The 13833-nt window shown below is 29.6% G+C and overlaps 1 protein-coding gene across 1 annotated transcript in view; it reads right to left on the bottom strand.

Moving 5' to 3' along the window:
- The window catches only part of wge (winged eye), a gene marked incomplete in the record, with an annotated part of 98903 nt that overhangs the window by 72183 nt on the left and 12887 nt on the right, over positions 1–13833 (bottom strand). Inside the window, 1 exon segment of the mRNA XM_067050322.1 lies at positions 7138–7221. Coding sequence (XP_066906423.1) covers positions 7138–7221 — 84 coding nt within the window.

Raw genomic sequence — 13833 nt, 5'->3', positions numbered from 1 at the left:
ATATTATTACTTAGTTACACCCAATACAACATTAGCACAGATAAAAACAAACACCTACTTTTTTTTCTTTACAGACCCTTCATAATTGAAAACTTAGATATTTATAAGTTCCGTTACATGCAACATAACGGCCGATTTTAAAATACAAAAGTTTAAAAAAGTGTGCATAATCTCGATCCTATCACACGATCATGATATTGATTATTAGAAATCGTCACTAAAAGACTAAGAATAATAATTTAATTATATTAATTTATACACCCAATTAATTAAATGAATTGACATCGTGATTTCCTGAATTACGAAGCAAGGCTGATAATATAAATTCCTAAGATATATTAGTGCATATGTCCGTTGAACGAGAGGGGGGAAAACATGTTTTCTAGAACTCGAATCTACGGATTTGTCCTTGGTTTGCTATAACAATGAATATTCAAAGTAGAAATAATACACAATAAAGTTTCCATTGCAATACCGATTGAAAAAGAAAGATCTATTTATCTTGATAAGGGACGTGAGTGTGCAGGTAGAGGAGTAACATAGGTCCCAGAGCGCTCGGTTCGGAACGTTTTGGGTTCGATTCCCACCTGGGGCAGTTATTAATATTTATTTTTCGGCGGTCCAGAAAAATAAATCTTGACACTCCCACCTTGGTTAGTACGTGGCGGCAATCCTGGTAGCCACCAGGGGTTGGGCCAAGAGGCCCACTTGCCGGACTTGTTCCCCCCACCAAATACCTATATCAATACCAATGTATCTTGATAGTCAGATATAAGTATATTTACATTCTATTAACATAAATAAATTAATTTGTTTAACTCTTGCGTTTTCGCTCTATTTAACAAATAAAGGAGATAATATGTAAAAGTAAAAGTTTTTTTCAGTAAGATAAGGTGTGCCTGATGAATAAATTACAAATGTAAAATACTCAGAAAGATTAGTTAATACTGGCAGTGGATATATAGAAATGAGAAGATGATTGGTGGAGCGGTCGTGAAAAGCGAAAATAAGTAAGAACTTATTACTGGCAACGTTTCGGCCAGAATTTTAAGCCTTCATTAGGGTTAACAACAAAAATAGAGATAACAACCACAATAAAAGGAATCACAGTATATACATAATGTATAGTCTAAGCATAAAAAGACAAAAATAGAATAGCTATATGAGAAAAGGTAATATTAAAAAAAGAGGAAAGAACAAAAATAAAATAAGTATGTAGTATATATAGTATGTAAATATATGTGAAAAATGAATATTAGAGAATGAAAACGTATACGTAAGTAAACAAATATGCATGTGAAACAACAGGAATAAGGAAATGAAATATTAAGTCTTATAAGCAAAACTATAAAGTTATATACCAATATGTATGAGAAAATCTAGTTAGAAAGTATAGTTATAGTTATATAAAAAAAATGTGAGAAAGAAAATATATGTAATTAATGAAATATATAAGTAAAATAATGGAATGAAATATAATAAAAAAGTTCTTACTTATTTGTGTTCTTCGTTGACCGCGCCCCCTGCCATTTTCTCATCATTTATAAAATATTGTAAATAAATCTTCTAAATTAATAGTTAGGAAGGAATGTATTATGGCAAACAAATACACACTTAAACAAACAACCGATTAAAACAGTAATTAAATATTTTTCAAATGCGTTATTTTTGTAGCAATACTATACTATTACAAAACCTCATAAATTGCTTCTAATTGGAACCATTAATTCTCAATCACCAATTAAGCGAAATTAACGAGGCTAATAGTTAATAAAATCCAATTAAATAGAGATAACAAGAGTATATTACATATAAGTTAAGTAAGAGAGATAACATATAAGTTTATATTGACAGTTCCAAAGTGAACAAACTTCACTCTGGAAACTAACACCAAGCGGTGATGAAAGTAAAGAGAAAATACGCTGGAATTACCCGCTCGACCTTTAACCTCTATAGAGGGAAAATCCACCCCCTAGCAGTCCCTCCTCTTCCAGCCAGAAATAAAAATTTCACTCCCTTACATACAATATTTTTATTTCTACCTTTTTAATAACACAATTCATTCCAGTATCAATTTTTATGAGTACGCATATTTTTATCACAAAATTAAAAAACAAAACAAGAAACTATCTAAATAAAGGATGTGTTGTTTTAGAAGACATTACACTGTCGGGATTAATGGATAATGAGATAAAATGTGTTTATTTTAAACTTGTTATCAAAAAGAAATAATTTTATAAATTAGGGAGGCAAACAAGCCAAGTTAGTAGAGATTAAACGAATCAATTTTAATCCAGTTTTATAAACCAGATGTTTATAATCGGAACTTTTCCATGGCTTTAATTGAATATTGTCAATAATAAAAAAAAAAATATGAAAGTAAATCAGTCAGCTTCACCGACATTACTACAATTAGTTCTCATTACTTCAGCTATTTATGACTAAAAATACTTTTAGATGATATCTACAAATTTAAATAATATAATCCAACATTTATCTGATATTTTGCTATGAATTCATAAACTCATCTAATTTAATTAATAAATAGCGGGTTAAATAAAATAACAAGAGGTCTTTCTTAACCTATGTTCGTTGGAGATTTTGGTCTATACGTTTTCAAATAAAAAAATTATACTATTTAGTCTCGAGATTTCGGATTTGCCCCACTTCAAAATACCTTTTAAAATCAGATATTTCATAAAACTTGTTTTATTATATTTCATTCTATTATTTTACTTACATATTTCATTACTTACATATATTTTATTTTTCATATTTTTTTTATATAACTATAACTTTAAATAATTTTTTTCTTCATATAATTACTAACTAGATTTTCACATATATATTCATATTTCTTTATTAAGAATATGTATTTTTGGAACATGTATTTTTTTTATCTCCCATTATTTTTAGAGACGAATAATTGTGCTCATTGAATCTTACCTTTTTTACCCTAGAATCGATGTATATGCATCTTGGCCCTTCAAAAGTTTGTTGTGATCTTGTGTTCCGTGAAGGTGTTAACGCAACAATATTATAGCATGTTTCCAGATAGAAATCATTTGTCAAATAAGTTCACTATTATTTTTCCTTTTCTAGCTTGCTTCAAAACATTTAGGAGGGAGCCGCGACTTACATAATCATATGATCACATAATGATATATCATAAATATATGATATTTATAGTCGTTATGAATACATTTAAAGTGCCAAAATCAAAGTGTCACTTAATAAAATAAGTGACATATGCGTACTCCTTTCTAACGTTAGGTTATGAGACGGAGTCTAATATAATCAATGTCTTATAAGGCTTCTGAGATCAGTGTTGTAACATCCAAAGGTTCAATACTTGAAAAACAACGTAAAAACTTCTAAAAATTGACATCAGTTTTCGCTGCTCCAAGGCAATGATATATCAGTCTAAATTTTAAAGAATTTAGGTGCGGCCCTTTTAAATTTTTTTTTTTTTTTTTGTAGATGTCAATTATGGGATTGGCATTGATGATAGAGAAGATCTCAAGTTATGTAATTAAAATTCATAAAAATGCTATTCAATGATGATCTATAAAACAATCCACAGTGTCTGTCAGCTCGTACAAAGCTGAGTATTATGCAGTCAATTATTGCATGCAGTCAATTGGAATCATTTCTTTGTTTGCACAATTTTTTCGTAGTTTTTGAACTCTTCAATGTTTCTAATTCTATAACTTTTTCTACGATGAATGTTCTGTTCAAGGACATAATGACTAACTTGTTCTTCCGAACAATAAATCGTCTAACATTTTTAAAGAAATGAAATGAATTAATTAATAACAAATTCGACAACACAATTAATAACCTCAACTAGTTAACTAGTACTTCGATATTACAAGTGAACTAAGCATTGTACTTGACATAAAAGTAAGCACTTATACAATTCATGAAACAGAATCTCTTGTACTATCGAGTTTAATAATTTTAGTTTGTAATTTCTTATTTCAAAACGAAATCGTACTTTGTCAAGCTAAAATTCACAAAATTTTATAGATGCCTCATTATGTATAAGAAACTACGATACGAAATTAGTATATTAAAATGATTAAGCAATTGAAAAATCAGACATGTTTATTAAATTTTACAAACAATTGATTAACTAAATTCTTCAACGTTAAATAAAGCTAGATAATTCTCTTTGAAATCATTGTTCTCATAGAGTATCCTCTTGTAGATTCCCATAATTCAAATGGGGTTGATAGTTACATCACAATATTCAATATTTTAATTTCCTTCACAAATCTGTTGCCACTTCCAATTTGTTCTTAGTTTATGATCTGGAGTTAAAAATGATATTGATATACAGAAATTATTTTTTTCTGATTAATCTTACTGATATCATGTCACTCCTTTTGATGACTACGAGTTAGAAGAAACTTATTTTAAGGAAAAACATGGTGCATCTATTCCGGACATACTCTATTTTAGTTAATACAAAGAGGGAACTTCACTGGGAAACGTCATTACCAGTAAGTAGGATTATGAACCATGAAATATCGACGAGGAAGGGAATGTTTCCCCCCACACAAAGGAATTGAACCCCCACATCCCTAGCCCATGTGGAGTGGCTCTATTTTATTTTCCCAGCTGTTCCCTCTTATGCGGGTTCCTAGCATCGATCCGCCCGACCTTTTCATTTCGATTGCAATTTATGGCTTTCAATTAACTATTGCTGATCCATTATTATCGCAGCATTAAATTTGTTAATGTGGAAAACATATTACATTGTCATTTTTAAGTAGCGACTAGATACTTGTGGTTTTAGCAATTTAACTTAATTATCTTAATTTATGCAATGTATCATATGAAAGCTCATGGAATTTACTGTAAAATTACACAATTCCCAAATCTCTAGCTACAGGAAAGCTCATACAGCAATACCAAAATGTGTGTTAAGCTCATTTCGTGAGAACTTAATAGCTCTGTAATTAAAAGACGAGTATTGCAGTAAATTTTAACATCTATGAGGTCCTGTACTTATACACCTGTGTGAAATTTTATAAGAATCGTCCATGTTATAAAATAGTATGTTGTATACCGGAATAATGTGTATTTTTTTATTTTATTTTTATACCAGATCGCCCTGGTGGGCCTTACATGGTTGATATAACTTATATTATATATATTTTTAACAGTCGATTATGAGGGGGTATAAATCATACAAATGACACCCCTAACTATATAAAATGTTCTTATTAAAAGAAAAAAAATAATATTAAAATAAATAGATAAGAATAATGCTTCTTAATAAAAGAGGAAAGTAAAATTAATAACAAAAAATAATGATTTTGGTACACTTAAATAAAAAAAACAATTGTCTTCTAATAGTAAAAAGAAACAAGTTAATTTGAAAAAGGGAAGAGAGAAGAAAAGATAGGGAAAAAAATAAAAAATAATAATAAGTAAATAGAGGTTCTGCGACTATGAATTAATTTTATATTTATTAAAAATTTATAAAAGAATGTCTTGCAGCAGTCTGGGCTTCAGTCTTCGGGTTGAGGTTGGGTTTCCCAGGTTGTAGGTCACTGCTCCTTTAACTATCGTTGGTTTAACTGGGAGTGGAACTTCATGAACCGTTTTTTGATATAATCCTCTATTCACTCCATTTGTAATTCGCGTTGGTTATTTCTTATGAACCAAGGAGCATTAACTGCGATTCATAGGACTTTATTTTGAAAAGATTGTAGTTTTTTCCTTTTCGTGAAGGATGCCGCTCCCCAGACTTCACAGCCGTACATCAGCAGTGGCCTGAGGATTGTTTCAAATATATCAGTTGTTTCTGGTTTTAGTTTGGAATTTCTGTTTAGGGTAGGATATAGCATTGCTAACCTTGCATAAGTTTGAGTTAGTTTGATGTTGAATAATGTGTAAATGCAAATTTATTCTTGCTAACCTACTTGAAAGTTTAACCAAATTTTTTTTTTAATTTACAAATCTACCGAAATGTAACTATTCCATCTATACTTAATAGAGATAAAAAAAAACAGCTAATAACGTTTATACCTAACAGTCCGCTCCTTGAGCTAACCTAGGACCTTATCCCGACTCTGAACTGTAAACAACGTAAACTTTGAGTCCCATCGACCACAGTCGGATCTGAAAAAGAAAATTGGGGTTTGGGACAACGGAAGAACGAATTTATTATAAAGCGCTTTTTTACAAAAGTGACCCTACAACTGATGCTAAATATGCTTTCAAAACTAGTTTTTTGAGCCGCCAACTTCTTCTGTTATCAAAAGTTGGACTAAATTTAGATACACATCATCTCGTATACGTCTCGGAGGGTTACCCCCTCAAGCGGTTTTCTCCATTATCGATTTAGAATTAATTACATTTATAGTGATTCGGTTATCATTCCAATTACTTGATACGCGCATGTCGATCACCGTAAGTTTACTACAAAATCAACCATATATTACAACCTCAACCTTCTTCAGAACAAAACAACCAGAAAAAATAAAAATATTAAATTTCTTATTTATCGTTATTTCTAGATATTTATATTTAGCATATATAGCAAAAATAGTTATTAAAAAAAATCAAAACTCAATCCTCATAGACTAAAATACATATATGTGTATTTTAGTCTATAATATTGAATAAAATAAATAATTACCAGTCTCAAGAAATTAAAAAAATTATGTTAAAAATAAATTTTTATGTTATCATTCCATACTGACTGTTTCGGGTCCATGCCCATTTTCAATTAGAGCTAAACAATTTGTTCATTAAATTAATTTATACCATAAACCAATTCTACCACATTATAAATTGTTTATTGTTTACATTTGTTTTTATTGCTGCCCTAGAGAAATATTAATTGTCATAAATAAAATATTAAAAACATTTAAAGCTTATTGCTGGAGTCATTACGGGTAGCCCCAAGTATGGCACGTTATCTATTTCAATTATTGACGGAATCACGAATTTTATAGCGGATAACGAATTAGTGTTTCCAGATTTAAAACTTACTATTCTTAATATCCTTATTGAATAAACTTCACTGATAGGATTAAGGAACTTTCTACAATCTTGGGAAATGCAAAGAAATCATAAAGCCTAGTAGATTGAAAATGCTACAAAATTAATAATAGAACTAACCTGTGGCATTTGATTGCTTCGTTTCCTTCCGATGCTTCAAAGGTTCTTCGGGGAACACTCCACCAGCCTGTTGCTGCTCGTCTCCTGAACAAATATAACATATTTTATAAAAATAACAATGTATTCAAAAATATTTTAAACAAATTGATAGAATAAAATTGTTATGAATAGATGAATTAAATATTATGATTAATATTAATAAAAACAGTTCAGTAATGTCTTCTATTGACCAAACGTTGTTCTATGAAATAATTTGTCAATCTGAACAATTATTTGTCAATCCGTTCATATATTGATTATTAAAACATTATTAAATAACACGGAAAAAAATCCGTAGAGGAAACAATATTTTCAGAATATATAAAAAAAGTTATACAGATCATATTAGTATTAAGGATTTAATTATTAATGTTAAGGACTCCGAACACAAAATTACATATCTTCAAATTTCCAACGACATCGATTCAGAACATTATACGTGATATATACAACAATGCCTTACAATACAAAAAAATGTAATATCGATACGTTTTCTGTTATTTGAAAAAAAAAAAAAAAAAGTACAACGCCAAAAGTTCCTCAAAATCGATCCATTGTTATTGTTAAATATACTATAATACGAACCACGATAAAATCAGGAAATATACAGCATTAAAGAACTTCAGTGATGAATTAATTAACAAACATGCAGAAAATACTCTATCCTGCTTATTTAGAGATTTTTATTTATAAGAGTTCGAAACGTATTAGTATCACGTACTATATATATTCATATTCACTTACCGATGTGTGTCTATGTGTGCTCTCGTATGCCTAGCTCACAAACAAAATCTCGAAGGCAATTAAAACTACATAATTTGGGGTAGGTGTATGCCTTGAATGTTACGATAACATTTTCGTTAAAATTGACCGACTAGAAGGGACCCTACGTAGAACCGTTTTCGGATTAAAACGACTTCAACAATTTTAAATTAAATTATATTTGGAAAACCAATGTACACTTAAGAGATCTTTAATATCAAATAGGTCTTATTGAAATTTTGAGAAGAAGTGTGGAGAATGTACTTTTTCCTAATTTGGTATAGATTGACGATGATTAAAAAATATGCTTGGTTTTCATCCTGTAGGGGTATTCATGATATTGTCTTAAATGTAAAATGTGTTACTATGTTATAGGATCGTGAGCAGCTCAATTTAAAGTCATGTTAAATGTTAAATGCATGAGAGCCTTTCCTTATCCTTTATTAACCTTTCCTTCCAAAACTTCTTGTTATTGTTGACTTCTAAGTTTTGATTTCAATAATTAATTACAACATGCCTAAAGTAAGTGAAAAATAGAAGTGTGAAAGTTTGGCAACTGAGTGTCTTGTTTAAAAACGTCCAAAACAATACTAAGACAATCAAAACACAAACGAACAAGTAACCTAACACAAGAAATAAAATGGTGTAGAGCTCAGCTCGTGAGTTATGTGACGTCATTCCCCATTTAACAGACCTAGTAACAGACTCTCAATTATGTTATACGTTATATTGTTTTAACAAGGTAAAAAGAAATATTTCTCCATTTAACACATCAATGTTATGAGAAAATGTTAATATATTTGAGAAAGATAGGAGATCTAGGATACTTAAAATTCAGGATCAGTTTCCAAAAAAACAAATTTTCATTAATTTTCTAAAACTTTCAAGGTGAAAATACCGTATGTCTGGGTTAACTTACTTAACTTGGATTAGCTTCTTCAATACTCAATTTAAATCGAACTAAGGAAATTTAGGATGGAGTTAATCCTATAAAAAAAGTTCTTTAGCAAAAGTAATATAGCAATTTTAACAAAAAAAATACTAATATTAATAAAATGAATACGAATTACGCAACGTAGATTGATAGGAATGTTATGATAGTGAGCAGCCAACAGCTTTCACCACTATAATGAAATTTACATATAAATCGACAATATTATTTATACATTCTGGACAAGCTTATCGGATTTAGCGGATAACAGGGAAAAAGTGAGGGTTTCTTAGGAAGTAAACACTCAATAATGTGCAAAACATTAAAAGGAAAAATACGTATTGTGTGACGAATGTAACGGACATTAATTCCTTAATTCATTTTTATTTGTTTAATGTAGATGGGAAATTGAACGCATAAACAAACAATATTAAAAAGTTTTGATAGATAATTTTTAGCAAATTTTAATAATTTATATTTTAAGAAGGAAAAACGACGTTTAGGTTTTTTCTTTTTATTTTGTCTTACTTTCTAAACTTAGATTATGTGTGGATAAGATAGTCTTAATTTTTATTTCAATTAAGTTTTTATTAAACAAAATATAATTACTAAAAAAAATATACAATTGATCTTTCTTTACTACTTATTAAACATTTAAGTGAAAAAATAAATAGAAATAATGAAAAGTAAAATTGATGATTATCACGGAAATGTTTAGTTCTATTTATACATTTTTTTTTTTTTTTTGATCTGTCGATTTGTGTTTTAACTTATTTATTCCCTTAACTTATTTATTCATTAAATTATTTCTTTTAGCTTATTTCTTCATTTAAGTATTCCTCTAACCAACTTTTTGTTTTGTTTTTTAAAAATCTATATATTAGTTAGTTTCTTAAAATTTATTTATTTATTTGTTTTTCTGTAAACTGATCTATTGCTGTGACAATTATGACTTTGATTTGATTTTATATTGCTATCTAATGATCAATTCGTTTAATTTGTTTAACGGATTGAACGTGGGTAGCGGATCACTGGAGAGGGTGAGTTAGGAAGAATAAATTTTGACAAATGGAATGGCATTGTTAAAAAAAATAAAATAAACTATGTTTATTTAGTGGGTAGAATAGTATTAATTGTAAAAGGAAAAGGTAGGGAGGGGGAAATTACTGTTATAGCATGTAAATATATGCATTGTATATATGTCCAATCCATGATTGGATTGATATTGCTGTGCTGTGTATTGCAGCAACTTAATGTATTTGGGCAACATAGCTCAGTAAAGCATTTCTCTCTATGTAAATAATGTTTGTATTATTTCCGATTTCCTATAGTCTTAATATAAACTTAAAATTTTTTGAAAAAAAAAATTATAATATTCTCCTAAATTATAAACTTCTTAAAAATTACAAGAATCTACAGATTCATATAATTAACTCAAGCCTGAAATAAATTGCAATTGGAAAGCTATATAAAAATTTCTTATATTATATATAAAATTTTCTTTAAAACTTTTTTTTTGCAAGTATGTTCCAAATAATCAAAACATCCTTCTTAACAATCACTTATTTTCTCCATAATATTTATTATTAACTGAAAACATTACATTCCACTTAAATCGTTAGAAATTAATGCCAGTTTTGGGAGTTGATATTACTTAGTAATTTTAAAATTACTAAATCGAAATAGTTAGTTCCTATTTTAGTAAATATTTTAGGAAACTTTATTCTTGTAATACAAGTTAACTAAATATAACATTATGAACATGCTTAAGCAATATTATATACATTTTACATTACAAGGTTTTTAAAGAATATTTAGAATGAAATACATATATGAACAGCAAGTGAGTCTGTTACTTGCTGAAGTCTCCTATAACTCTAAAATGCCACAAGATAAAGGGATGGATACGGTGCATATGTTGATTAGTATTTATTATTTATATAGTTTGTGTATTTTAAATAGTTAAACATGACAATTACATGGAACCGACATAATAAACAAGCTATAAGTATAATATATAAAGTACAATCTAAACAATGAAAAAAAATAGTACCAGATTAAATATCTAATGTCTACTTAATGATAATATGAGATTAAGAAAGAATAAATTAATTTAATATGATGTTCCGATTAATTTCAGCATATACATCAAATTTTAGTAATTTAATATTTTTAAACAAAATTCAAGAAGAAATAAAATAAACATTAAAAGCGGGCATGAATTGCAATTTTTGAGATGCAAAATAACTGTTTGCGTCGACTCTATAAATCTCAAAGTTAGAATTACCATAAGTTAGTTATCTGAAGTCCTGAAGAGCTGAACATGCCTTCTTAAATTAAAGGAAAAACAATGCCTTAAAAAAAAAAAAAAAAAAATATTGCTCAGAATATTTGATAAAAAAAAAAAATTGACTGGAGAATTCAGAAATATACTGCACAACACAGAATAGTAGATGAGAGTCGCGATGGTTGAAATTGGGCATCTAAAATTGCCAGGGTTAATAATGAACAATCACCTAAAACGTTAACAAGCACGGAGCCGTGTAACTTGTCAGAAGATAATCGAGACGTAGGTGGGAGAATTGCGTCTAGGCTGACCTTGCGGTGGAAGGAGCCATCTTGGCGGACATTATCAGGAATATTGGCACCCCACTATCGAGCTAACTTATTTCCATTACACGTTAACTTTGACATTTCAATTAACCTGATTTGCAATTACGAAATTCTACATCAACTGCCTGGGACTCTGGAAGAAGCGGCGGACGCAAGGAGAGCGCGACCAACTCCTAACTTATTCCTTGTCACTGGAGACATAATCAATCACTGGCTTTGAGATTAAAGGCTCAACTTGTCAATAGCTTCCTCTTTGTCCAGGCCATCGTCAAGCGACCAGTCACCCTCCATGTTATCTCTCCGTTCAGTAAAAACAGTCTCATGTTGATTCCGAGGGGACGTCGGTTTTTTCTTTTTACTGGTGGCACCGGTTGGTTATGATTGATACGGGCCCTAACATAGCTGGTAAGGCTATATCAACGATTACTCATCTCCTAGTAGACAGATATTGTTTCATTTATCGAATGAAGTTCCCGTATGTGTAATCTAATTTATATAAATAATCTTAAGTAACAAATTTTAAGAGTAACATATACGTTTGTTTATAGATTTAATGCCCTCGTGTCGTCCAACAAGGTGAAGAAGGGCTAGGTAAACGACAGGTTCCCAACATTTTACATTGTGGTCCAGGTAGCCCACCTAATAAAAGTCAAATCCACCCTCCCAAGGCTAAATCTGAAACCCGCACAATAGGACCAGCCATACACTAGTAAAATGGCAACTTAACCAAGACGTAAACATAAACTACTTCCTTTTAAAGGATTCTAATGTAAAACTGTGTGCAAAAGACAATTGGGTACAATTTTTTCCCGGTGTATACTTAATAAAAAGTTGGAACATTTTTACTGTTATTTAATTTCTTTTGGCTTATAGTACAAGAGTCGGGAAGAAAACAAGACAGTTATCTCACCCCAATTTTTAATTACTTTAATCAAAACTACGTATAATTAAGAGTCAAAACTGATGAGTCTGCCAAGTATAGGTAGGGTAAATAAAAAATGGTGGCAGTTTCAAAAACCTTGAAAAACATTAATTTTTCATTCCGAGCTCTGCATCTTAAAAACTAACAACACTAGAAAATCTAAAAGAACATTATTTAAAGACCAATAAATTTTCTGAAAGGTTAGCCTACGTTCCATTTTATATAGATATTGCTTTTTAAAAAGCAATATTTCAAAGAAATGTACTGAAAGATTAGTAGTTAGTGATATGGACTATATCTCAATGACCATTCGACGTACAAATGTCTATTAGCACTCAAATTAAAGCTTAATAATTGTAATATAAAGTAGTATATGACCTTTACCTTCTTAGGAATAGTAGTTTTCATCTATCGATGAAGAAATTTCATTTAGACTCCTTTTTTACTTTGTCACAAATAAAATCATACATAAAGATCTTAATGTTCCATATGTAACCAATCTAGCCCAAACCAGATATCATTCCTTCCATAATAAACTCCCTAACCACCCAAACCCACTAGTTTCTAACCTTGCCTCCTCTTCCATTACTGACAATCCTCCGATATTTTAACATTTTTTGTCTTTTCCTGACGTTGAAAAACCAAATTAAAAATGAATGAACTATTAACTGTAATAAAAAACGTTTGGATCAGGTCCATTTATGTACCAGGTTTAGTATCTACTTCATTTATTGACCTGGTAAAATAATTTAAAATATATAAATTTAATTATATGTATAAATAGTTGACCGTGTAATTTAAAACATGAAGAGGATGGGTTGCGGTCAAAAGTAACAAAATAGTCCACTTTGTAGGGCTATATAAGGGCTGTTCAAGACGATAGCTTAGCAGACTATTTGAAGTATAAGTGGAGCGAAATATATTATTACAAAACTTAAGGGTGTATGTAGGGTGGTATGAGAACGTTGTATCGTGCAACACCACATCTTTTTTTACGTTGGGATCCTCTGATAACTTAACCGATCTAAATAATACATACTATAAATCATCTAAATAAATTCACTACAAAAATAAATCCACGCCTGGAGAATTTGTTCCGTGTTTTGCGAGGCGTATCGTATACGGGAGTATCTCGTATTTGCATTTCGAGCAAGAAACGGCGCCGAGGGATGAGAATACAGAAAACTCAATTCGTTTTGAAATATTTGGATAAGTAATTAAAGCTTATATATAGCATTTTTTATTTTTTTTTTTTACGATTTTTTTTAATATTTATTTATTGATATTTACAACTGTATAAAAAATCCAACAAGTAAATTTGATCATAATGACATAATGATAATGATATGATACAGCATGTAGAGAGACTACTCAGTAGTAGAACTCTAAAAACATTTTACAATATAAGGTCACGAGGCCATCTTATTTT

Source organism: Halyomorpha halys, unplaced genomic scaffold, assembly GCF_000696795.3.
Source record: "Halyomorpha halys isolate HHAL.00 unplaced genomic scaffold, Hhal_1.1 Scaffold602.1, whole genome shotgun sequence".
Classification (NCBI taxonomy): domain Eukaryota; kingdom Metazoa; phylum Arthropoda; class Insecta; order Hemiptera; family Pentatomidae; genus Halyomorpha; species Halyomorpha halys.
This window is presented reverse-complemented; position numbering and strand designations above follow the sequence as displayed.